The sequence below is a fragment of the Chiloscyllium plagiosum genome, chromosome 28 (genome assembly GCF_004010195.1).
Source record: "Chiloscyllium plagiosum isolate BGI_BamShark_2017 chromosome 28, ASM401019v2, whole genome shotgun sequence".
In the NCBI taxonomy this organism is placed as follows: Eukaryota; Metazoa; Chordata; class Chondrichthyes; order Orectolobiformes; family Hemiscylliidae; genus Chiloscyllium; species Chiloscyllium plagiosum.
In genome coordinates this window covers 18,234,301-18,262,037 of record NC_057737.1, presented here as the reverse complement: position 1 = coordinate 18,262,037, position 27,737 = coordinate 18,234,301, and the positions used below count along the sequence as shown (strand labels likewise).

General features: G+C 38.1%; 1 protein-coding gene across 1 annotated transcript in view; it reads right to left on the bottom strand.

Annotated features, from left to right (window-relative positions):
• The window catches only part of LOC122564002 (EF-hand calcium-binding domain-containing protein 5-like), a 164,768-nt gene that overhangs the window by 45,159 nt on the left and 91,872 nt on the right, over nucleotides 1-27,737 (bottom strand). Inside the window, exons 6-12 of the mRNA XM_043718422.1 lie at nucleotides 25,697-25,796; nucleotides 23,484-23,708; nucleotides 18,579-18,653; nucleotides 17,333-17,547; nucleotides 9,115-9,271; nucleotides 3,504-3,790; nucleotides 508-677 (exon numbers count right to left, since the gene is read on the bottom strand). Of these exons, the coding sequence (XP_043574357.1) occupies nucleotides 508-677; nucleotides 3,504-3,790; nucleotides 9,115-9,271; nucleotides 17,333-17,547; nucleotides 18,579-18,653; nucleotides 23,484-23,708; nucleotides 25,697-25,796 (1,229 nt within the window). The remainder of the gene's footprint in view (nucleotides 1-507; nucleotides 678-3,503; nucleotides 3,791-9,114; nucleotides 9,272-17,332; nucleotides 17,548-18,578; nucleotides 18,654-23,483; nucleotides 23,709-25,696; nucleotides 25,797-27,737) is intronic.

The window sequence follows — 27,737 nt, the reverse complement described above, 5'->3', positions numbered from 1 at the left end:
ACAGAGGTTGTGTAGAATAGGACAAACTGCTGCAAGAGGAATTATACCATATCCATCCATAGTGTTTGGGGAGAAATTCTCCCCCAACTGAACTTCAATAGGGAACAATATCTATTTTTCAGTAAGCACAATGTCAGTGAAATCTGCTGTCAGCTGTAGCCATGGCAAAAATCTCAAAGCAAGGGAAATTCTGCATTACCAATAAATGTGAAAATGATGTGGCAATGAAACTTCCGCAACTAGCTACTTTCAGACTGGAGCTGGAGACATATGCGATGTTTTGCAGTTTGCCATCCACTGTTGCTTAAGGGAGGTGACTAAGGCCCTCTACTCAAAGAGAACCCGATATATTTCATGCTGTCTTGTCAGAGTTTTGCTGGCATTACAGGCTTTCCATGGGTCATCATGCCTGAATGCACATGCATCACTTTGCATCAACAGGTTTGAAAATGTATATTAAAAAACAAAAGCTCTTATGTGAAGCCAGCTCCCAATATATATGCTCACCTTACGCCTGTATCTCTATAGAGGGCTTGGTTCAAGACATATGGTGCATCTTCTAGAGTGCAAGCCACATAGTGCAGGAAGTATTCACCCCTCTCTGGCCTGTGGTTATTATGCCTCAGCAAGGCTATGGAAGAACTTATCTTCTTATTGTCACCATGAGCTTCTGCATCCTATTGTAAGAAAAGATCCACAATTCAGGGTAGGCAAGGAACATATATATCAATCTTCTTCTACATAGAAAGTCCAGAAAATTCACATATTCCAACTGCTTTAAACAAAAACATTCACTAACATCAACAGATCCTCCCTAAAAACACATATATAAGAATGCTCTCCCAAAGTTCTCCCCTTTTGAATGGCTAGCAAACAAGTGATGAGTAAACTATTGAGAAAATACAGTGGAGCAACTTAAAAATCAGGATAATTGTTTCCAGATATTGATTAAGGAAATAACTCCAGTTCTAAAATAAAATTGGAAATTAATTCCAAAATTTCTTGTAAAGTCATGTGAGGTTTTTTTCTGAAGATGTGAACAATATCACAGTAACCAGAGCAATCCCATCTCTTTGATGCCACATTGTGTATTCTTTTCATAAGAACATTGGCAACAACTTTGTTGCTATAGCGGGCTATACAAAACCAAAGCACTTTGAGTAGAACATGCTTTGTACTGTGAACAAGATGGACATCAGCTCAAAGATTTGAATAGGATGTTGTCAGAGTGAGAGAAGTGATATTGGAAGGTGACAACCCACACCAGAATTGCTAAAGGGAAACATGGGTGGGAGGTGCTGCAATAGTCAGAGGACCAATGGATGAAGGTAAGTTATTTTAAGGAGGAGGGTGATTGCAGACATTTTTAAATTTGGGGTAACAATGTTTTAACAACAGAGTTGGGAATAGAACAAAAGCAATCAAAGGAAATGAAAAGAAACAAAGAGACTCGGTTGTTGCAGATAATTATAACAATTCAAGTGATCAAGACGTGAAAGAAATTCAATTGGCAAAGTTCCCTGCTCACATGGATGTTGTATTAGTTAGGGAAATATAATCCACATTGTTACAAACCTTTTTCGATATTTGTTTTTAAAATGTGGAGGCATTATCACATCTGGCACCTTCTTGGATCTGAAACTCCACTTACAAAGGTGTTTACAGAGGTGGGGATTCTTACAAGCTTTAAGAACAGAAATTACATTAAATAATAGGATAATGGTACAGTTTTAAAGAGGGTGCAAGTACAAAGTGATTTGAAGGTTCACATGCCTGAAGATACCATGTTGATAAGCACATAGAATCTTTGGTGCCAGTGGGATAAACTTCATTTTGGGGAGAGGAAAGAAATTTTTTCTCCTGAGAACAAAGAAGGTGAAGGGAAGATGTAAAACTTCGATCTTAAATTATTATGTCTAAAAACAATGAGATGTTATGATAGAATAAATAAGGATAAATGGTTTCCACTGGGAGCTATAGTGGTACCAGATGATGAGTATCTAAAACAATTGGCAAAGGAACTACGGATGGATGAAAGATAGAATTTTGTACATGGTAAATTGTTATATCTGGAATATACTACCTGAAAGAGTGGTGGAAATAGTTTGGCAGTATGCCCTGAGCGGAGCGGGGACAGCCAGCAGGCTGGAGGCCTGAACGGAATGGGGATGGCCAGTGTGTCCTGAATGGAGTGGGGACAGCCAGTGTACAGCAAAAGGAATGGGACAGCCAGTGTACCCAGAATGGAGCTGGAACAGCAAGTGTACAGCAAAATGAATGGGACGGCCAGTGTACCCTGAATAGAGCGGGGACAGCCAGTGAACGCCAAAAGGAATGGGACGGCCAGTGTACAGCAAAAGGAGTGGGACGGCCGGTGTACCCCGAAAGGAATGGGATGGCCAGTGTACCTCAAATGGAGTGGGATGACCAGTGTACACTGAGCGGAGTGGGTATAGCCAGTGCACTCCGAATTCAGTGGGGATGGCCAGTGTACCCCGGGTAGAGCGGGGACGGCCAGTGAACACCGAGAGGAGGGGGACAGTCAGTGTGTCCCCAGCAGAGCAGGGATGGCCAGTGGGCTGAAGGCCCGAGCAGAGTGAGACAGCCAGTGTGTCCGGAGTGGGAACGGTCAGTGTGTCCAGAGCGGAGCAGGGACAGTCAGTGGGATGAAGGTCCGAGCAGAGTGGCACAGCCAGTGTGTCCAGAGTGGGAACGGTCAGTGTGCCGGAGCAGAGCAGGGACAGTCAGTGGGCTGAAGATCCGAGCAGGGTAGCACAGCCAGTGTGTCCGGAGCAGGAACGGTCAGTGTGCCTGGAGTGGAGCAGGGACGGTCAGAGGGCTGAAGGTCCAAGCAGAGGGGGAACAGCCTGTGTACCCATAACAGAGTAGGGACGGGCAGTGTCTGGAGGAGAGCTATGTCGGTCAGTATCCGGAGCAGAGCCGGTTTGGTTGTAGGACTGGGGACCAGTGTGGACTGCCTGCAGCTTGTGATCCCGGACAGACCAAGTGTGGAAGCATTAATCCACTGCAGGTCCTTTAGAGAAAGACTGTAATGTTTATCGTTTTAACTTTAGTTCTTATTTTTCTAACTTATGCAATGAATAACTGTAAGGAAATGTATTGTTTTTTCTTTATCCTTCTATTTTCTATCTAAGATTTATACCTGGATACTTTGTACCTATGCGCCATGTGAGCGACATTGTTCACTTTTCACTGTACTCACTGTACTGCTGTACTTGAGTACATGTGACAATAAACCTAATTCCAAAATTCTAAAAATTCTAGATTTTATTAGAAAAATATTAAATTGGATTTAAACTTGAACAAGTAAAACTGCAGTGGAACGGGAAAAGAACAAACAGTGGGGATAACTTGGACAACATTTTCAAAGAGCAGACACAGGCATGATGGGCTGAACCACCCTCCCTCAGTGCTGTATGATTCTATGACAATGCAACTCGGATTTTGTAGCCATGATAATCCAGAGAAGAATACTCTACTACCTTATAAAGGGTCTGGAAAACAGATTTATACACAAACTCAAGACTTGAACTAGATGTCTCTGCTGCTCGTTGGATAGCATGCAGCCATCTTCTTCTAGCTGTACGCCGTGTTCGCTCCATGCAACTGTCCTCATTTCTAACTGTGAGAAATGTTACTAGGCTGTCAAAATCAGCTTCATTGTCCGAGATTTCAGCAGCAATTGTTTCAATGTATGCTGCAAATTCTGTTTTTGACAAAGTGGGATTGTTGGCATAGTCTTTGCGGAAGAATTTCAGCTTCTTATGGGCTGTTGGAGCAATAGCAAATACAAAATAAAAAAACGATAGAACTGCTGATGCTATAATTCAGAAACAGAAATGGAAATTGCTGGAAAAGCTCAGCAGGTCTGGCAGCATCTGTGGAGAGAAAGCAGAGTTCCTCAGAATTGAGGAAGGGTCACTCGACCCAAAACATTAAATCCGATTTCTCTCCTGCTGAACTATTCAATCAATTTCTATTTTTGTTTCAAATAGAAAATACATTTCTTTTGTGGAGAGCGATCATTTCACAGAAGTTAAACGTGCAAATGAAACCTTTTTCAATTAGTTGATTTCCTATGGATTCTTAAAGGAAAATGTGATGATTCAACTGAATTGTTTTGTTTACACCAAAATCTAAATAAAAGAACAAAAGAAGATCTTGTAATCAGGACATGAAATGTCAGGGGAAATGAAAACACTTCTAGATGAACAGTTTTGACTGACAAAATGTCCTCTGAATCAATACTCAGTTGATATTGGGTATAATTTCCAGATGGTATCTGTTTGTGGACAAACAAACATACCACAGCCCCTGGAGATCTGGTGGAATTTAATTACAAGTTCTAACTGAATTGAATGCTTTTAAAACATTATTTATTTACAATTTCCTGCTTTCACAATGGACTTGAGGATACACTTTCTAATATTGTACAAAACTACAAAGTTCAGAAAACAAACAAAAAACAGAACTTTCTGGAGAAACTCAGTAGGTCTGGCAGCATCTGTGAAGAATTCTGAAGAATGGTCACTGGACTCAAAACATTAACTCTGTATTCTCTAAGCAGATGCTGCCAGATCTGCTGAGTCCCTCCAGCAATTTTTGTTATTGTTTGCTTCAGATGCAGCATCTGCAATGTTTTGTTTTATTTAAGCTCGAAATACCATAGGGTCTAATTTTGAATTAATTGATTACAGACAAAACAGGAGTTGGGATGCCTAGTGCTGATGGACTAGGAAGGAGATGAGAAAACAATCAGGGTTCCTGCATTTGACCTATTGGTAAACATAAGGAGCTGAGGTATTATGTTTTGCCCTCAGCCATATAAGTCACAAAAGACATAGATTTAATTTCTGCTCTGTGCCAGTTTAACTGATCTCAGTAGGAGATGGATCAGTGTGCTGAGATCATTCACACTTTCTCAAGGCCTTGGGGTAGAAAATAAAACAAGCTGCCATTTCAGTACCTGATTGCTAAATTATGAACAGGTATTTTCCAATCAAACTGCTCAGAGATAGATATTGTATATTTATGGAGCAGGTGTGACTTGAACTTAGCTCAGCGGTGGGAACATTATTACTGTGACACAGGAGCCCTTGAATTATGAACGCTAGTGAATAGAAGGTCAGCTGCAATTTCCCTTAGCTAACCATCCTTCAATGACCACCAGAGGGTGGTAGCTGCTGTGGAACGGTGTTCCAGCACGCGTCATGATGATCTTCAGGGTAGTAGGGATAATAAAGGACTAAACTGAAAAAATAACCAAAAAAAGAAAGATTTTTTTTAGGTATTCTGTGCAGTTTAAAATTAATGCATATTATAATAATAGTTTTAAAAGTCTAAAATTGGCTTTGTAGCAGTTGGTCCAGATTAGAGTGGTGCTGGAAAAGCACAACAGTTCAGGAAGCTTCCGAGGAGCAGGAGAGTCAACATTTCGGGCAAAAGCCCTTCATCAGAAATTCCTGATGAAGGGCTTTTGCCCGAAAAGTCAACTCTCCTGCTTCTCATATGCTGCCTGGCCTGCTGTGCTTTTCCAGCACCACACTCTCGACCCTCTATAGCAGACCTGGGCAAACTCTGCTTGTGGGCCACATTCAGCCTCTGGCTTTACTAGACAAATGAGAAAAGAAATGTGTGAAATATATTTGAATTTTTGTTTCTCCTTCATCTTTTCCCTTGTTAATTGGGTCCACCACAATGCCGATTGATCACCTCAGTGTCACCCATCACGTTTTGGATTTGACAGCAGGTTTTACAGTTAAATACCCTTCCTGCTGTTAATATTCTCCATCAATCTAGATCTGGGAACCATGGCATGGCTGAGTAGGGGTGTCTACTGCTGTAACATTTTGAAATGCAAAACAACATCTCAAAAATTAATTTCCTTCTCAAGGAATAAATCCACATGCCAAATTAATTTTTCAGAGTCAGAGAAGTTGTTCAGTAGGACATATTACTGACATACAATATTGCATATTACTTAACACAATTAAAACTCCTATTCGCAAACCAATCATTACTTCTAAACCATTTTTAATGTAGAATGAGGAGGAAGTACAGCTAATTTATTCCATTGCTGTCATTTTAACATTCAATTTATCAGCAAGGAATGGAACAAGGAATGTTCAGTAAAAGAGCATCTCTGACAGCAACCTCTGAATTTCCATGTTTAACTGCACATTTGCAGTCAGTAGTTGTCGCTGTTCAAGTTGCCACATTAATAACAGCGAGAGATGACAGGCTCACCATTATTATTATTACAAATAAATCCAAACATCCTGCAAGTGATCAAGATTCCATTGCAAACTATACACCTGCTAGGAACTCTGTGATGAGGCTATGAAGGTTGAATCTCTGTCCAAAATGCTTTGAGCATGCAAAAATTGAACCTGTTTCATATTAACACCTCAAATTGTATAGTCTGTTTAAGTGTATTTCTAGGAACTTCAACCATTGAATAATGCAAAGTACAGTGGAACAGAATATTGCAAGTCTGGAGACAAAACAATTATTGGAATATATACACTATAAACACTTTCATTCATTGTATTCACTGAAATTGTACTGAATCCCTGACAGCAGTCTGTAAGATTTCAAATACATTTAAAAAACCATTAGTGCCCACAATCTCTCATATTATTCCCTAATCTTTGCAAGCGACCAGGGATCAATACTGAGCAGGGCCCAGCTGCTTCTTCCCAACCCCCACACCTTCAGCAGACAGATGAAATTTGCAGCCTGCTTATTCTCTCAACCAGAGAATGGATGTGACATGGAGACATTAGGGAGGTGAGAGAATTCAATGTTAATCTAAATTGCGAGGGGAAATTTCAATGTTTGAACATCAGAATATTTATTTTTTTAAAGATTTGGTTTCCCAGATCTTCAAAGAAATGCTCTGCCTTTTACTGTTGAGGATGTGGCTCATTTTTTCAAACAAAAGAGACACATCTCACTCATTCTCCGTGGCCTCCCAGCTGTATATATTTATCATCTTATTCATGGCCTCTGACAGCGTAGCTCTGAGATTTCCCGGCTGGAGGCTACATGAGCTGCTCACGTTGCTGCCTTATTTTTCTGTCTGACTTCTCCCAGGGAAACTGTTTGATCTCCCCATGGTGACAAGGATGAGATCAACAACTGAATCTGTGGAAGAAGCACAGCAAGACTATCCCAAAAATCTCCTGAAATCGTGAAGAAGAATTTTCTTGTGTAGTTGTATCTCATACCTATAAAGTTAACAATCGCACAACACCAGGTTATAATCCAACAGGTTTATTTGGAAGCATTAGCTTTCAGAGCGCTGCTCCTTCATCAGATGGTTGAGAAAGGTGCAGCACTCTGAGAGCTTGTGCTTCCAAATAAACCATAACCTGGTGTTGTGTGATGTTTAACTTTGTACACCCCAGTCCAACACTGGTACCTCCAAATCAACACTTCCTAGAGACGGTCTTTAGACGGCAGCCAGGAGTAGAGCATTGGTCAACTTTCCAATTCTAAATCCCAGGATGCTGAAGTAAATTCTGTAACTCTACCAACATTCTAACTGTGATCAGCTAACTTAAGACAAGAAATAAAACCTAAGATTGGTATGCATCAGGTATGCTCAAAGTATTATGATATTAAGCTGAGAGGTGCTGGCAGTCTTTTATAATTAACACACATAATCAGAAAGACATAATCAGCTCAGAGGCCTGATACAAGGAGAGAATCTCCAGTGTTGGAGAAGATGTATTTATCTTTATCACTCGTTATTTGATGAAATTGACAGCAAACTGAACTATGTGTGGCATTTTCCATGTCTATACCATGACCTAGACCACATGGAACAGCTCTAAAACTGGAAAGCTGCTCTTTTACACATGCACACACCTTGTTTACGGAACTGTGACATCTATTGTTCTGTACATACATCAGCGGCAAATTTGATCTTAGTTATTGAAGCACTCACATCATGACACTATAAGTACTGGACCAGTTCACTAATATCCTTTAGGGAAAGAAACTGCTGTCCCTATCTAGTCTGGCCTACATGTGACTGCAGACCAACAGTATTGTAGCTGACTCTTAACTGCCCTCTGGGTAATTCGGGATGGGCAATAAATGTGTCCATTAAATGTCCCAGGGATATCAAATCTCTTGTCATTCATTTTATTTTAAGACCTTTCCTCTTCAGTATAAAGTTAAAAATTTCCAGATGGGGGGCGTTCCCTCTGTTCTGCCCAGGGAGACCATAGTATAGTTTTCTTTCCTTTTTCTAAAATAAACCATCAGGAATATGAAAGTCAACATGTCTTTTTTTGTTGTTATAAAATAAAAAGCCAGTAGATGACTAAATATAAAATTAACCATCACAAATATCATAATCCTTGGAACAGTTAGTGGTTGAGAGGTTGCCATGATAGGTGCAGTGATGGCATGAAAAACTTAACTGTTCTTAAGTGCACTTGCATCTTGCAAATTCACTGCTCATAAAGAAAAGTGAAATCCTCCTGAAATTTAATGTCACAGCTCCCTGAGCACTTTGATATCAATGCATTTGGAAATTTAACAAGCTTCAAGCAAACAAACCTCTTGAACAATGAGGCAGATTCTCCAACTATAATCCATGGAGTTCAGGAGAATTTATGTATAGCAAAACTGGCAACACCTGCAAAAGAGCTGTGCCAGACGTCACATGCAATACATCAATCCACATTTCTTTTTAATAAACCTCCATGACAGGAGACCTGCCATATAAATTTATAAATTTAACTTTGGGTTAATAGTGTGAAAGCTATGATTGGCTTCCACTCTCCTGGAGTTAACTGTGAGAAATAGTGGGATTCCTTGATCAGTCTAATTAGTCCTGTTGGAAGAGGCATCTGTGTACTGGGGGAAGGCAGACTTTCTTGCTTCTCAATGTCTATTGGCTCACTAATAATGTCACTTGCACAAAGTGATATCCAACCTGGCTTCTAAATTATTGTAATTTTCAAATCAGCTTTATAGCATAGATATAAGGCGGTACAGCTGATGAGTTTTCTAGAAAAATATCTGACTGAAAAGACACGTACCTGCCACAAAATGATTTGTTGGTGCAATGTCCCTTACCTCTCTTTATGGCGTTCTTCTCCATTCCATCCTTGTAATTGCTCAAGACTTCTACTAGTTCTCTCAGATTAAGATAGCCTGATACATCGTTATCCCATTTCTCAAACAGTGCCTCCAGCACCAACCTGTGCAAAGCAGCCAATGCCTCACGATTTGCCTGGAACAAAACCACAAGGCATAAAAGTAGTTCAGAAAGGAGAATACTTTTGCAAAATGCACCTTCCTAGTGTAGATAAAAATAAAAATCAATCCGGCAAGAAGGTATAGGCATTCGGTGACAGCAGCACAGAGCTCACAGTTTAAGCAAGAAAACCCTCTATGTTCAATCTGACAATATTGACCATTTTACCAGCTTACATTTGTATCACACCATTATATCAAAACAAAAGTTTCAAGTAATGCACCAAGGTACTTCACCTGGTGAATCTGGATCTCAATCTATTTCTGGCAGCAGAAAATATGTGTATTAATTCAGTCAATGGAATCAAACATAATGCTTTTGTGATCTGCAGAACCATGTGGCCTGTAGGGTTGCATATGAATCATAAACAATGTTCCCCTTACACGCCCCATGTACATAATAATAGGTCAGTTTTCCCAACTAGGATTTATCCAGCAATAAAGAGAAAGCATTTTCAAAATTTCAAAATGAACTAACAAAGGATCATATGCAAGCAAGCAATAAGAGCTCCGACAGAACTGAGTCACCTGGCCTTCATAGATTGGATTAGCAAAGGTTAGAAATGTCATACAGACTGACTTCTAGCATTTGGACATCGTCTGATAAAGCCTCAGAAACAGTGGCTCTGAAACCAAATTCTGAAGGGTGCACTTTCTTTCCCCAAAGTGAAACATAAACATTAAATTGTAAAGGAGTCTATTTCATGAATTGACATATAAAAATTATGACAGTGCTAAATGGTCATGGATTAGAAACAATGGCCCTTTTAAACTGTGCATTCACATACAAACAGAAGGTCCTGCACTGACCTTACTCATTATGCATATTATGCATATATAGCTATACAAAAAAAAACTATAGGAACCATACTCTGAAAAATCTGGTCTTTGCACAACAACTAAATTTCAAACAGAAGGTTGATGGGAATCCTGCTTCCATGTTATGATTGCAGGAAAATTCATTATTAGTGACCATAATCCATGGCATTTTACTTGTGATGATTAAAGTATCTACTTCTATAAAAATAGATTACAAATGTCCAACTTCCATGAGCAGATTACTTGATGTAGACTGTGCAGTTTATATATTATTTTAATATCATTTCTATTAAGTCTAGATTTTTGGGTTCTAAAGTAGTGACATATATTTGTTTTCCTGTGTATCTGAAGTAATTACTAATTAACTTGTGTTTTTGAGGTCATGATAGATACTTTAAAAGAGTTTGTGAGGCAAGTGTTCAGAATTAATGTGTTTTTATTTATCTTAGGAAGTCTTATGCCCTAGAAAAGTAAATAATAGTTCCTCACGGTTTCTGTTAGAAATTTCTGGACTTCTTAAAACATAGGACAAACCCCCATAACTTTGAGAAAGAGAAAGAGAGAGACTTTTTCAGTTTCACTTTTAGTTTTAAACATATAAATTTCATATATGAAGTTGTTCCTGAAAAAGGGAGAAGATAGTTAAATTAACTAACACAAGATCACCTTAGAATAAAATGATAGTGATAGACCCAGACTGGAAGTATTTGGCTAAACTCCTGAAGAGCTTATTTGAAACTGAGAACATTTAAGCTCAGGTATATGATAGCTCAACAAGAAGCTGTCAGATTTTCAAGTTTGGGCGTGAAGTCAAATTAACCACAATGAGGTGTTGAAAAAGGGATTTTCAGGTTCGGATATTGTACAAGAGGTGCTTTTGAGTACCATACAGGGGTATATGTCACTAGGTATAATTTATGACACTCTCCCTTACTATGTCGGATTTCAGCCAGAGCAGCAGCCTTACTGGCCAAACGAGAGGCAAAAGAGATACAAGGAGCACTGGTCTCTGGGAGATGCACAGTGTGCAGCAGATTGAGACATGCAACAATGACACCCATGAAGGAGCGAGAGGTGAAGAAATTCAGGACTGTGGTGACCAACACTCACTGCTCAGGCCACATAAATGAAAGTCTTGTTTCAGGAAGCTGCAAATGTCAGCAACCAACCCACGATGAATAAATGAGCTTCTTAAAGCATCACCAAGTTCAGTCCAAAAACATGATCTGTTTTGGGGTATTGTCTCCTGCAAGCTGGGGCTCTCTATCTCTTCCCTTTTTCTAATGGAACGGCAGGGGTTTGAGAAAGGCAATGGTTGTCACACTAGTTTACTTCCAATCCTGGTGGTGTTGCTGATGTTTCTCCCTCTTCTTCCTTATCAGAACTCGGGGGTAAAATTGTAGGCTCCCATGGTGACCTAAAGGCTGAGAGCTGTGCAGGGAAGATCAATGGCAAAGTAGAAGAAACGACTTCCAAAGGCTTGGAAATCACCTTCAAAGCAGCAAAAGCACACAGAACAAGTTCTGAGAGTAAAGCCTTTCACATGGCATCGAAGTACCTGTCAGATCTTGATATTTAAAGGCCACTTTGTTTGTCAGTTTCTCCTTCCCACCAATCCCCGCTCACCTTATTCAACCTTGTGAGTTTTGTAAGTGCCAAAAAACTGATGCATTGACTATCAAAGCCAGACTCCAAGAGCTAATATCAAGTTTTTGACCATATTTCAATCATAGACATACTTGCCCTATGTGGGGAAATGCATTCCAGCACTTTGCTGGCTTCCAGACATGCAGGGTTTTTCATCTTTTGCTGCATGCAGGGACATCTAATACGCACTGGTTATAGCTTCCTTAGAATAGGTTAAAGGATATAAATCAACCCTGAGATCCAGGAAATCTCAAAGCTTAAGCATCTTTCAATTATAATTTCAATAAACAATTTGCTTACAATTTTAAAATAAAATAAAATAAAACCACTCATGCTTTTAGCATCATCAATATGCTTCATACATTTCCCCACCCACTTAAAAGGTGTAGTCCTTTTTCAATACTGTTTCATCGATAAAGGCCACCCTCTAGCAACTTGTCCAATTGTCCATTCTTTACATGTGAATGTTGACTGTCTGAAAAGATTATTTCATAACAGAACCACATTAGATCCTATCCTTATCCATGTGTCCATTTTCCAGTGAGTAGTAGAACATTGATTAGTAATTGGATTCTCAATGAGTTTTCCTATTCCTATTCCGGAGTTATCATTAGAATTATATTCTGAGATCAATATAGACTGAGAATCTGGAGTCCCCATGTCTGGGTTTCTGCCAGGTGATCTGGTTTCTTCCCACAGTCCAAAGATGGTCAGCTTAGGCAGATTGGCCATGCTAAATTTCCCTATGGTATCCAGAGATGTGTAGGCTAGGATTAGCTATGGGAAATGCAGGGTTACAGGGATAGGGTGGGAAGCTCTTTGGAAGATTGGTGCAGACTTGATGGGCTAAATGGACTCTATCTGCACTGTGGGGATTCTATGGTTCTATGATCTTTACAATCTATGTGATTGGTGATGCTATTGTAGTAGGTACATATCAGGCCTGGTTGATTTTAAGACTGAGTATTTGGGCCTCAATTCATTTTCAATTTGTTTGGCAATTATATCTGCATTATTCCCCTTACAGTGTGAGGATGGCAGTTGTGCTCCCATTACATCAATCTTATTATGAATAATCTGCAATTGATAATCAGATTTAGTCCAAATGATTCCCTAAGTGTATTGTGCCAAAACTTCTTCTATCACTCTCCTAGTACTAAATATATACAAATTCATTTCTGATCAATGACCATCTCCTAGGGAAAAGATGGATTCATATAATCTCATTTTTTAAATATTACCTTGATTTCCAGAATGATACTAATTTGAAAAGAAATGTTTTTTTATTATTATTATTAAACTAGAGCATTGTCCTCTTGGTTCATCTTCTTGGACACATTGAACTTCTGACTAAGACAGGTTTTGAGAATATAAACTCTTAGAATGTAATTCAGTCACTGTACAGAAAATTCCTAGATAGCTTAAACTCAGTCCTGAGAAAAATTATAGAATTTCACATCTAGTGACTGTTGTCCTCTTAAAAAACATATCTGAATAGAGAGACCAATTGAGCACTCAGTCAAAACTGAAACAAGCAGCAGAAATAGTACTGCAAGGTAGAGAGGAAACCCTCATGTTCAAAACTTTGAGATTTGTGTCTGAAACGAACATGGAATGATCACAGTCTAACATAAAAACAACTCCTAACTTTAACAGAAACTCTTAAGACATTGAATGTTGATTATTTCTTTGAAGTTTGTTCCTTCGACCATACCAGCTGTAAATCGCTGATATTGTGGGAAAAACAAATGTAATTGACACCCTGTCCAGAATGAAAAGAGATTAAGTTAGGTCTTTCAGCGATTGAATATGTTTGTTGTTTTATAACTAATTTCTCTTGTTTTTCCTTTTGTATGAAGTTAATTTCATCCATGTGTGGGAAGTGTTGTAACAATGGATCATAACCCCAAATTACTTACGAGCACATTAAACCTTTAAGTAAAACAGATTTTCTTGTTGAAACATGAAAACGATACAAACCAAAGATGGCTGGGAATGCAAAGTCTGACTATGTAATTCTGTGACAGTTTAGAAAACATCCATGTGGACTGAACTCAAGTCTTGAGAGAGGATGGAAAGTCACAACTGAAGTCAAGCAACTTCAGACAGAGACACTTCAAAGAAAGAGATGCAATGCAAAATCTGAACTGTTATCTGCTGTAATTTCAGAAATAATGAAGGTCAATTACCACCTCAGTAGAAACGATTGTCTATGAGTTATATCCCAGTCTGTGAACATGATGAGTAGTAAAAGAAAGTAGTTCCAGGCAAAAAGACATGTTTTTGTTTTCCCCTTCTAGGAATATACAAGAGAATAGGGTAAGAAATCAATTGCAGCTTGAGACTCACTGTTCTAACTTGGTGTTCTCATTCAAATGGGCTGGTGTGTTCTGCTACAAATATCCATTTGGGATCCTTGAACTTGCAAATAAAAGAAAACCTCTGTCTCTCCTTCTCTCTTGTCTCTCTCATTGATTTCTAGAAGCAAGTCACAAGTCAGGAAAGCTACCATTGAAAAGGAAACAGGATAATTCCTTTCATCTAACTTTCAGAACTAAAACTTTCCAGATCAATTGCTGAGTCAGTGCTACCAGAACTATTCAACATAACAGCCATAACTTTTCACCATCTATTCCTCACAATAAGCTAAAGATTGATTGATATATCTTGCTCTCAGCAGTTACGTATTTCCTCACTTTCCTCATTTCTAATCTGTGTGCTTGGATGTTGTGCTTATTTTTCTTTGAATTTTATTAACTAGTAAGCTCATACTTTCCTTAACACAAGAAGGCCTGATTAAATCAAATCCTTTTAAAAACAAATATACTAGAACTGGAAAATGTATTCATGAGGGAACAGATCCCTTGTGTTAAGTTAATCTTGTTGAGACCAACAGGTGGTTAAATAAAGAAGAGGAGGTAGTTCCTCCCTAAACAATTAGGAATACTGTATAAAGATTTGGGGTATCCTGTCTGGAAAGAGAATTGGGAATCTTCAAGCCAGAAATCAATGGTAACAGAATAAGCCATTTCTCACCTTGCATATATATATACCTGGATAAAAAGTATTAAAGGAACACAAAAAAATGATATTGTTAAAATGTAGCAATGCTCTGGTTTTACAATGCATTTCAATGCAACGTAGTGATTGGGGAGCTGATAGATGGTCAAAATGAGAAAAGTTCAGGGTTATGCAGTGATGCATGTCCTGTGAAAACCAAATCTATAAACACTGAGCACAATAGACTTTGACATGAACAAGAATCACATCTCAAAAGAATCACAGATACATAACCTAACTCCTTTTCCAAATGAATCTTGCAACTGGCAACTGGAAATCAATGAAAGCCAAATTCATATTTTCAAAAATTGAATGTTCTAGATAAAATGAAGTGTAGGTGTAAACTAATAAGAGGCAATTGTTAAACATTTGATAGCCAGATAGTACAGTAAGAAACCTACACCAACATTTTCAAATGTATGCCTCCTCCTTAACCTACATTCAATATCTGAGAATTCTCTCTTTATGTTGACTCAAGTTTCTTAATCAAGTTTCTTCCACCTCTACTTTGAGACTAGTGCAACTAGCCAGGACTGGGTAAAGTAGGTTCCTTTGACAATAAAGGATGCCACATGTCTGATAAGGACTGAATTCCTTCCACCTGCCCATCACTGGCTAGTATTCTAATTAAATATAAGATTGTAAATTCTCATGTTATCATGAATTGCTTTGGGGTACAAGATGGAAAAGAAAAAAAGAGACTAATTACAATATTTGAATATGAAACCTTCTTCTGGTGGAACATTGAAAGGCCAGGAGATAATGGTGAAATGAAATAATTAACAGTTAATGCATGGTTAAAAATATAAGGATACAAGAAAAAAAAGGCCAAATCACAACATTTTGGCTATGGGGTCTTTTTCAGGTGGAACGATGAAGATCTTATGGCTCAGTCAGAAGCTCTCTCCCTCAAAACCAGAAGTTCCCAGTTCAAGTCTCTTGTTGGCCATAAAGTCACATTTGTTATACAGGTCAACAGGTTGATATTCAACGTGTTAATCCTACCAACACTTCTGACAGACTCCTCAAAGGGAAAAAAAAAGGTGGATGTGAAGATATGGTTAAAAATCACACGACACCAGGTTATAGTCCAAACGGTTTATTTGGAAGCACCAGCTTTCTCAGTACTGCTTCTTCATCAGGTGGCTGGGAAGCAGTTCCATAAGACACAGAATTTATAGCAAAAGATTACAGTGTCATGCAAATAAAATGATATATTTAACAAACTTAGATTGTTGTTAAGTCTTTCATCTTTTAGAACTGGTTACATGTTCTCTCTCTCTCTCTCTCTCTCTCTCTCCCCCCCCATCCCCGCCACACGACACCCCCCCCACACCCCCATGTGCACTCACATGTAAGTCTTTGGGATGAATTTACACTTGCAGAATTATATTTGCAGATACATTCTATTTTGCTCAAAAAATGCACAACCTGCAGGCAGTCAATTCAGACAGTCAATCCATGTAACATTTTGTAAATTCCACTTTGGAAATAGAACCAGTCTGTCTCAAGTTTGGATACAGACAGAGTTTGACCTCATACCTTTAATGCATTGTCAGAGATGAGATATACCTTTTGTTTTTAATAAAACCTTAAGTTATCTTGAGAATGTGACTTAAAAGTAGTTCTGGGATTTACATATTAATGAACTGAAACCTGTAATCCATTCTAAAAAAGACGAAAGACTTCACAACAATCTAAGTCTTTTTCAAAATATTGTTTCCGTTGCATGACACTGAAATCTTTTGCTATAAATTCTGTGTCTTACGGTATTGCTTCACAGCTACCTGAAGAAGGAGCAGCACTTTGAAAGCCAGTGCTTTCAAATAAACCTGTTGGACTATTATCTGGTGTTGTGTGATTTTTAACTTTGTCCACCCCAGTCCAGCACCGGCTCCTCCACATCATGTGAAGATATGGAACAAGAAACAAGGTGGAATGTTGAAAGACAATAAAAAATGAAGTGAGATAATTAAAAATTGCTGGATAATTATTGATGTAAGGAAGTGATATGCATATTAAAAAACATTGCAACAGGATAAATAATGAATATGAATTTTTTTTAAAAGTGATGTGTAAAGACTGCACCTTTCATTTTTCCTTGAGCTACATTGTGAACCAAAATGGAAAAACCAACAACTGAGGAAGGAATCGTTGCACATTAACAAATTACTGGAACTTCTTGCAAGTTGTGTTTACACCTGTTGTTGAATATCTAAACCACACAGTCTACAGCTCACAGATAAATTGTGGTCTTTCTGTAATTTGTTTTAAGTCATTAACATTCATGATGATTCCTGATGTATTGAGGTTCAAGAATCAGTGCACTTTCTTCTGTGGAGAATGGGGTGAGGATGATACAATCAGAAAGCTATTAGAATAACATGAAAACAGAGGGGAATATAAGAGTAGAAAATAAACATTTTATATTAAAAATTGTAAATAATTCAGATTGTAAACAATGTCACACCCACGCAGAAACATAAGAGGGTACAAATCCTACATGATTTACCTGAGTTAATTTTTCTATTTTTTCCTCTTTAGTCTCTCTATATTCATAGTGAATGTAGTTTAGAAGGCTTTCAATAGCTGAAGGATCTGTGGTGTTTCCCATAAAAGTCTCCATCAACTGGACAAATTGTCGGATAGTTAAAGAATTCCTGTCAAAGGGAGTTGTAATCAGTGTATGACCACGGCGCTGGATATCTGATATAATGCTCGCCAATTCTATAAAAAAGACAAGGGAAAAAAAGCCTAATTTCATTTATCTGTAAACATTTCATTCCTTCCATTTGGGTAGTGTTTCTCACACATGATGTTTTATGTTTAAATTATTCTTGTTTGCTACATAAAATACAGGCCCTTTTGTACAGCAAGCTATTATGTAATGGAATGGAGGGTGGTTAAGACCTTCATAAGAAGGTAAAAGAAAACACAAGTTAAATAATGAAAGTAAAACAACTGTATAAAGAAAAGTACTTATATTTGCTAAATGCTTTTGTGTAAGTCTACCAAATAAACATTCCAATAGCTCAGAGCACACAGATCATAATATCCATCTCTGGCATGCACTGAGTTAGCTTTTCTGAACCAGAGAAAAAGAGAACATTGCCAAGAGGGAAAAAGATACCATCTCAATTGCTACTTTTACAACTATGTATAACTTCTGTATAAGTTACAGAACTTGAAGCACAGAAGGAGATTCAATGCACGTAAGTTGGCCCCTGTGAAAGAGCCATTTATTTTGTGCCATTTCACTTTGATTGTTACCAATGCAGGTAAATAGAGTACCCAAGTTTGTGCAGAACTTCAGTTCTATTCATGTCATTTCCTGTTCACCTGCTCATGTAAACCTCCATTTCCAATGCAAGATGCCAACATATTGGGAGTTGCAGCGATTTAATCATTAGGTTTTCTCATTTCAGTGATGAGTACTTCCCTTGTCACTCGAAGGCTATAATGGGACATTATGTGAACTGCTATGCAGGCAGTCATTCAGTGTCCATTTTACATATGTTGCTGTAGTGCAATGAATCAGAAAACCTACTCTTAGGCATTAAAAATCATGAAAACTGTTACTTTCCTCAGCAACAAAATTCCTCATGTTTTGTTAAATATAAAGAACTTGTCTAACAAATACAGGGGGAAGGATGACAATAATCTCTAGAACAATTATTAATGTGATTAAATCCTATGCAATCTATTGTTCTGCAGTTGTTGTAAAGGACAATGTAAAGCACAATATGTAATGGAAATACCTGGAAATTTATTTGTTGCTGCACTGTACTCATCAGGGATCCCACTATAAGAACTTTTATCAGAAATAAGATCACCTGTAAGCAATTGTAAATGAAAATCCACAGTTATGTTTATACAATAGTCTTTTTAAAAAATCTGAAGCACCAACTTTCCGAAGCTGGGATCAAATATGAAATTTAAGATTATTATGAAAAAAAAGTTCTGAAAATATATTGACATCTTAATCAATAACACAACTTTTTAAAAATTAATTGGAATTGAGGAACACATCCTGTGCCATGGAAGGAGAGTTGTGATAAAAGATGAATAATCCATTGTATTTTGGGAATTGCTTTAAAATAGAGGAAGATGGATATGGAGCAATTAAAGTAGTTTTTCAAAAAAAAACAGATTAGAAAGTCATTTGGAACATTGTTCTAAGTACATCGATTCCAAGAAAGCAACTGACTGTAGTCGAGAGCTTGGGAGAACCACTATAGTGTTAGTAAATGGAATGTCTATACTGCCGAGTTTATAGCAGACCAAAAAAACCATTAGCTTAGTTTTGAAATCAGCACAGAAGGTGTAAGTTTTCAGTACAGAAAAACCGAGAGTTAGTTCAGAGGTCAGAAAGGCTTAGCAAGAGAAATATAGTTTAGTTCAAGTGAACCAAAATGCAGCCAAAATGTTCTAGTTTTGTGGAGTTTCCAAGCCAGAGAAATTTGGATAGAGATGTTCAGGTTGTACAAATTGAAAAAAAAGGACAGCTGAAATGTGGAATCTTCATGCTAGTGGATTCAGACAGGAATCATAAGATTGTTTCCACAGTCCAAGGAAAAGAAACTGGGAAGACTCAGTTAAGTAAAATTATAATAAGTTGAGATAGGTGTGAAATTTCTCTGCAACTAAGTATCTGTCAAAGGATAGTTTGGGAAAAAAGGTGAAACTTTGTTTTGTTTGTGTTAAGATCTTTCCAATGATGTTGTATCCATACAGAGCTTTGATTTTTTTTCCTCCTTTTTGTATCTGTTCTAATGTTCTTTACAGCTAATTAAATATTTTTCAAATGTAATCATCACTATTGTGTGGGGAACACTGTGCCAATTTGCATTCAGAGAGGTCCCACAGACAATAATATGAAGACCACCTGCAGCCTTGAGTGGACATGTTTCAATGAAACCACAACAGGGAGAAACTGCGAATTTAAACATATTATCTATCAGTCTACATATCATTCTGGGATCTTAATTGTCTAGTATAATCACCATCAGGGATCAATACAGAGTCTAAAGTCTGATATAAAGTTTAGCTGATGATGAATTAACTGGTTGATGAAAAGAATAGAGAAGCACAGGGAATTTCATAGAGGAAGATGAGGAAAATGGCCTTTTACTGCTGACAATGGGGTGATGGGAGGGACAAGATCTTCACTCTAAGCATTCTTTATTGTTCAAAATGTGGTCCCGTCACTTTTCGTGTGAATTTTCAGTGGATGATATCATTGGTGAAGCAAATAAGGCAAGAATCATCTTGGTTTTTATTTCAGATAATATCTAACATTTGCACTTTGTCGCTTAGAGTCATAGAGTCATACCACGCAGAAACAGACTGTTTGCTCCAGTTCATCCATGCTGACCGAGTTTCCCAAACTAAACTAGTCCCACTTGCCTGTTTTTGGCCCATATCCCTCTAAACCTTTCTTATTCATGAGCCTGAGCAAATGTTTTTTAAATGTTGTACCTGTACATTCATCTCCCACTTCCCCTGACAGTTCAGGATGCCCCTCAGGTCCCTTTTCAAGATTTTTCTGACACCTTCAAATTATCCTCTAGTTATGAACATCCCCACCCTAGGGAAAAGACATTTGCTGCTCACTCTATCCATACCCCTCATGATTTATAAACCTCTATAAGGTCATATGCTTCAACCTCATATGCTGCAGTGAAAAAAGTCCCAGTCTATCCAGCCTCTCCTTATAACTCAAAGTGTCCAGTCCTGCTTATATCCTTGTAAATCTTTTCTGAACCCTCTTCAATTTAATAAAATCCTCCAATAGCATGGTGACCAGAACATTGCAAAGTAGTCCAAAAATGGTCTCCTGAACAACCACAATATGCTGGCCCAATTGCATTCTTTGTCTCTCAACTAACTGTACTGGAATAGGTTACCTGGTCATCATATGGGGATCTGTGGGACCTCTCTGAATGCAAATTGGCCACAGTGTTCCCTACACTATAGCAGTGATTACATTTGCAAAATACTTAATTGACAGCAAAGAACACTGGAGTCCTGACCATGTGAAATATATAAATATGCAAGTCTCCTTCAGGCATATTTCAGGGACAATGTGCTTTTGATAGTTTTAGTCATACTGATGTTCAAATTAGGGTCAGAATCCCTCTTTCTCATCCTAATTGAACAAAATCTTTTCTTTAGCTTCCTGTGACATTGAACACAAGAACATAAGAACATAACATAAGAACAAGGAGCAGGAGTAGGCCATCTGGCCCTTCGAGCCTGCTCCATCTTTCAATAAGATCATGGCTGATTTTTTTGAGGCCTCAGCTCCACTTACCCACCTTCTCACCAAAACCCTTAATTCCTTTACTGTTCAAAAAAATTATCTATCTTAGCTTTACAAAAATTCATTGAGGAAGCCTCAACTATTTTGCTGGGCATGGAATTCTATTGATTTACAACTTACTAGTTGAAGAAGTTCCTCTCAATTCAGTCCAAAATCTGCTCCCCTAATGTTGAGGCTATGCCCTCTTGTCTGAGTTTCACCTGCCCATGGAAACATCCTCTCGACTTCTATCTACCTATTCCCTTCATAATTTTAGATGTTTCTATAAGATCCCCCTCATTCTTCTACATTCCAATGCATATAATCCTAGTCTACTCAATCTTTCCTCATAAACCAAACCCCTCAACTCCGGAATCAATTTAGTGAATGCCTTTGCACTCCCTCTAGTGTCAGTACATCTTTTCTCAAATAAGGAGATCAAAACTGCATGCAGTACTCCAGGTATAGCCTCACCAGCACCTATATAGTTGCAACATAAACTCCTTGTTTTTAAACTCAATCTCTCTCACAAGGCAGGACAAAATTCCATTTGCCGTCTTAATTGCCTATTGTACCTGCAGACTAACCTCATGTGATTGATGCACAAGAACACCCAGGTCCCCGTTACCATTCAAATAATAGTCCTTTTTACTCTTATTCCTACCAAAATGGATGACTTCAAATTTATTAACATTATACTCCATCTGCCAGACCTTTGCCCACTCACTTAAACTATCTCTGTCCTTTCTGCAAGTTTCACAGAATTCTGTACACTTTGCTCTACCACTCATCTTAGTGTCATCTGCAAACTTTGACACACTACACATGGTCCCAATTCAAAATCATCTCTGTAAATTGTGAATAATTGTGGTCTCAACACTAAACCTTGAGGCATACCACTAGACACTAATTGCCAACCAGAAAAGCATTCATTTATCCATACTCTTTGCTTCCTATTAGTTAACCAGTCTTCTATCCATGCTAATGCATTACCCATAATGCCATGCATCTTGGTCTTATGCAGCAACCTTTTGTGCAGCACCTTGTCGAATACCTTTTGGAAATCTACATGCACCACATCTACACGGTCCTCATTGTCCATTGTGCTCGTAATGTTGTCATAGAATACCAATGGATTAGTTAATCTGTCTTTCATGAACCCATGCTGCATCTGCTTAACAAAACAATTTCTACCTAGATATCTTGCTATTTCTTCCTTGATAATAAATTCATCTTCCTTGATAATAAAGCAATCTATTCTGGCCAATCTACTCAGAATCACAAAATATTTACAGTGCAGAAGGAGACTATTCAGCCTATCATGCCTGCATGAGTTCTCCTATCTCATGCCAATCTCCTATTCTGCCTTTTCCTCATATCCCTATACACCATCCAATGCCCTCTTGAGTGCCTCCAGCATCTTCTCACGGGGGATCCTGCAGAACTCAGACAACACAGTAAACCTCAGCGACATCAGTGAAGGGAATCGGCACAGGTAAACACCCTGGTTTTAGGGCAGTAGTTATCATATTCTGAGAAGTGTTCATTAATGCACTGCGACACTTTGAAACACCTTCCCTATGTGTCACTGAGTGAGTGTATGAGTGAATGGGTACATGAATGGAAAAATGTATGTAAGGTGTAAAGGATAAAATGGTGAGTTCTGGTCAGGTTGGTTTGGTGGTGATTATGGATTGAGTTAGTATGTTGGTTGTGGGAGCGAGGAATGTGGGAATTTGATGGTAGAAAGTTGGAGAGTCAAAGCACTTAGTCAGACTGTGAGGATATATCAGGTCGATTTGGGGGTTCAGAGTCAGGCAGGTGTAAGCTGCTAGAACAGTAAAGTTGTGTTGGCAAAAGTTGGGAGTGGGGTGGAAGGGAGGGGAATTTTGGTGGAGTAGGCAGGTTCTCAGGGAGGGTCAGGGTGTAAGTTATATAGTTAACCAAGAGTTCAGTTAGGACTTTCCCATCTAACAACCATCGAGATAAATAAATCAGTAACATCCAAAGTTTCCGATCTAACTCAGAATCTGAGGTTTTTTTTGGAGACTTCCGGGGAGCCTCGATAGGTCAGATTTCCCAGGTAATTCCCAAAGAGACATTATGTCATGACATCAGCAGGGTCCTGGCAAGTACCCTTGGTTCGTAAACATTGAGTCTCTGTAATTCTAGACACTGAATGCTCTGATATCAATGTAATCTTAATTGTAGTTTAATTTCTTGTTTTGTTTCACTATCAATTACTTACAATGTTTTGCAATTTTCTTTGATCTGATTCTTTGCTACAATCTCTAAACACTCATTCGTCTGATTGCTTATGACTTGCTAACTATGAAATCAATTTTCTTTTGCTCATACTTACCAGTATCTGCTGTTAAACTGAATCGGGCTGACTGTTTTGATTTAATATCTCTACCTTCACCCGGATAGAATTTTTCAGTTTCAACATGTCTTTCCACTCCATAATAAGGTATCTCGCTGTTATTTTCATTATGTATACTTGCTGGTGCATCAGTGTTACTGTAATCCTTTCCCAAGTCACGAATAAACTCTCGACCTTCCATTTCATCAAGTTCAATGACTGGCCCTAGTGAAATGGCAAACACACAAAATGTAAACAGTTAACATCAAGTTTTTGTATAGCTATTGTACATATTCTTTACGTTTGTGTTGGTGTGTTGCCAAATTTAACTGCCTACCACTTTAAAAGCTAAATTTAACCATGGGAATCATTATCCGTTTCGTTACCAATAGTAACAGCATATCAAAACATTCATTTGTTACAACCTTTTAAAATTCACCTCTGACCTACAAATCAGCATAACATGAGTATATCAAATCAGAAAAACAAAAAAAAGTAAGATATTTTTAAGATTGTCAGAAATACAGTAAGGAAATTAATTGTCAGAGATAGTGCATGGATCCAAATGGAATTGTGCCACAGCAATATTTATCCTCTCTGGAACACAGAATTTCAATCTTAGCTATCAGCTAATAAAGATCTGGGACCATTTTGAATATTATCTAATTATTAACAAAATTAATTGCAAATCTAATTAATCTGATGTTCAAATTGCTAAAGTACATTCAGAAGAAATCCCAAGTGCACTCTCTTGAGGTCAAGTCACATTTTAAGCTTTCAAAGCGTTACATGAAATTAAATCGAATGCAGCACATTAATTCCAAATGCTCTTGCTTCTGAGTTGTTTATGTTCCGTATGGTCTTGGAACAAAGGGGGAACGTTGAATGGAACGAGTTTGAATTAAAGGGGAGAGACAGTATTTGCAACTGGATGGTACAAAGGTGAAGGTGACAGGGGTAGGTGACTGGAGAAGGTCAGAGAATAATATCTTTGAATGAAACCCTTACAATTAAGATTTTTGAAATGTCTCCAGAAGCACATCTGGTGCCAGGATTAGATACATAAGTGGGAAGAGCCTAGAATGTGATAGGTGGAGATTTTGTTGTGGACAATGGAAGGAGGCGAAATCTCTTTGCTCATTGGTTCCATGGACAGACTGTTCACATATCAAGTCCTCCCTCTTTATATAATTCAATTGTTGGAATAGCTATGAGTGTCAGGTGCTTAATATTTCTCCAATTTACAGGATGCAACAAAGGAGGGCTCTTACTAGTCAATAACAGAAGCTGTAACATCAACAGAGGCAGCTGAAAAGGAGGAGGCTGGTTGGATGTTGCGTGCTGATTAGTGTTATGGTTTACCAGTCCAGCACATTTTCACTGATTTTTAATGGTATTATGCTTATATCATCATCAATATGGTGTTTGGCATGATTCAACCCACAAATGTGCTCACTCCCTTTAGATTTCAGTTTAGAATTCAAAGTGCATGCGCAGCATCCAGATAATGGTGCTAAGGAGCCTAATATTTCATCCATTGTGTCAAAACAGCAGGACACATGGTCTGATCACGGGTTTTGAAAGCATGTTGAGCTTAGAAGTAGCAAATAATTCAACAATCGTTGGATGTTAAGGCTTGTCTGTGACATTTTGTAGAAGGTTAGTGAAATTCTAATGTGGTATATGATAAACCTCACCTAACCATGTGAGAATTTTTTTTTGAAGAACACTTTTGAAGCAGAAGCAAAGTTCATTAACTAATTAGACCAAAATATTAAAGGCAAATTTCATTAAAATTTTATACGGAATGAAATAACCAAGACAGGTTAGCGTGGGGTCAAGGTGGTATATAATTGAGATCTTTGATAACAATATGTATATAAATTCAATAGTAGTCACAAAAACACAAAATAGTGAACGCTTCATTTTCCAATGTCCTAGTTCTGTACTAAGCCAAGATAGAGAGCGTTCTGCAGAATTGATGCGTTATAACTAGCTATCAGTAATGTACTTTTAGCAAATACCATAACATATCAAATGCACAAAATATTTGCAAGACTTCAAGAAAATTGATTTCTTAATTTGTAGTTGAAATGTGAACATTACTCCTAACATTTCAGAGAAAAAGAACTATTAAGATAGCCATAATGTCCCCCATGTTAATAACCAGTTCACTGTTGTTCACCCTCCACCTGGTTCTCAGTTGTACTCACATTGCCTGGGGTTGCGGAATTCAGCTCCTTTGGTGCCCAAACTATAATCATAGAACTCTTCAAATAACATGATAACCCTGTTCCTATTGAGATATCCTGCCTGCAGGATGGAGGTGTAGAAGAAACCAGCATTTAATTATTTTGTTATGCCAAATATATTACATAAATTGAAATGCTGCAAAAGTGAAATTATATAATTACTTGATTTTCTCCTTTCAATCACAGCATCAATCAATTACAGTTATCTTTTATAGGTAATATCATGGAGCATTTTTCCAGTCTGCACTACAATGGTCTAACAGCATTTTCTGTTTAATCTATTCTATCCTTGTGTCAGAATGTGTCTTTTATTATTATTCACTTCTATAATTTTTCATATGATTAAGTTGCACAGAAAGAGGTATTTCAGTCCATTGTGCCTGTGACACTATTTCAGTCCATTTGCACTTTGTACCCATTATCCTAATAATCCCACTTGATGGGTTCTTCCAAACACTCCCTGCAAATTTCTGCTTATCAAGTACTTATCAAATTTCTTTTTAAAAGCTACTGTTAAATCTCTTTCCAATATCTTTTCAGCAGCATATTCTAGGTCAGGTCAACTTGCTACATACAACATTTTTAAAATATCTTTCTGGAATTTTGCCAATTACCAAACCTCCTGTCTGTATCTATTCTATGAAAATCCATCAAAAACATTGACAAATTATGATACATGAACCCTCAATTGCATCTGTTCCAAGGAGAGTATCCACAGCGTCTCAAGTCTAGGCACACCACTCTGAGACAATTCTAGTGAATTTCCTCTGTATCCCCCCAAGACCTTCCAAAGGTAAAATGGTCTGCTTTACCCACAATATTCCAGCTAACACCTAACCAGTGTTTTATATAGGTTCATATAACTACCTTGTCATAATTACACAGATTTGTCTATATAAACCCTCAGATCTCTTTTTTGTTTGTTGGGAGGTGTTTATCATGCTTGCCTTCTTCATTGCTCAGACCATTGGGTATCGGAGTTGAGACATCAAGTTGAGGTTGTACAGGATGTTGATGTGACCACTTTTGGAAAACTGTGTGCAGTTCTGGTTGCCCTTCCAGAAAAAGGATATTATTAAATTGGAGAGGGTTCAGGAAACCCTGTGGATGTTACCTACCTAGATTTCTGAAAGGCCTTTGATAAGGTGCCTCATGGGAGGCTGCTGAGTAAGGTGAGGGCCCATGGTGTTCAAGCATGGATTGAGGATTGGCTGTCTGACAGAAGGCAGAGAGTTGGGATAAAAGGTTCTTTTTTGGAATGACAGCTGGTGTCCCACAGGGTTCAGTGTTCACATCTGTTCACTTTATATATTAATAATCTGGATGAAGGGACTGGGGACATTCTGGTGAAGTTCGCTGATGATACGGAGTTAGGTGGACAGGCAGCTAGTTCTAAGGAGGTGGGGAGAATGCAAAAAGATTTAGACAGTTCAGGAGAATGGTCCAATGGATAATGAAATTGAATGTGAGCAAATGCAAGGTCTTGCACTTTGGAAAAAAGAATACAAACATGGTATTTTTCTAAACAGTGAGAAAATTCGTAAAGCCAAAGTACAAAGGGATCTGGGAATGTTAGTCCAGGATTCTCTAAAGATTGACATGCTGGTTGAGTTCGTGGTTAAGAAAGCAAATGCAATGTTGTTAATTATCTCAAGAGGGTTGGAATGTAAAAGCGATGTGCTACTGAGACTTTATAAGCTCTGGTTAGGCCCCATTTAGAATACTGTGTCTGATTTTGGAACCCACACCTCAGGAAAGACATACTGGCACTTGAGAGTGTCCAGCAGAGATTCACATGGATGATCCCTAGAATGGTAGGCCTAATATATGATGAACAGCTAAGGATCTTGGGATTGTATTCATTAGAGTTTGGAAGGTTGAGGGGAGATCTAATAAAAACTTAGAAGATAATGCATGGCTTAGAAAAGGTGGACACTGGGAATTTATTTCCATTAGACATGGGCACAGCCTTCGAATTACAGGGGGTCAATTTAAAACGGAA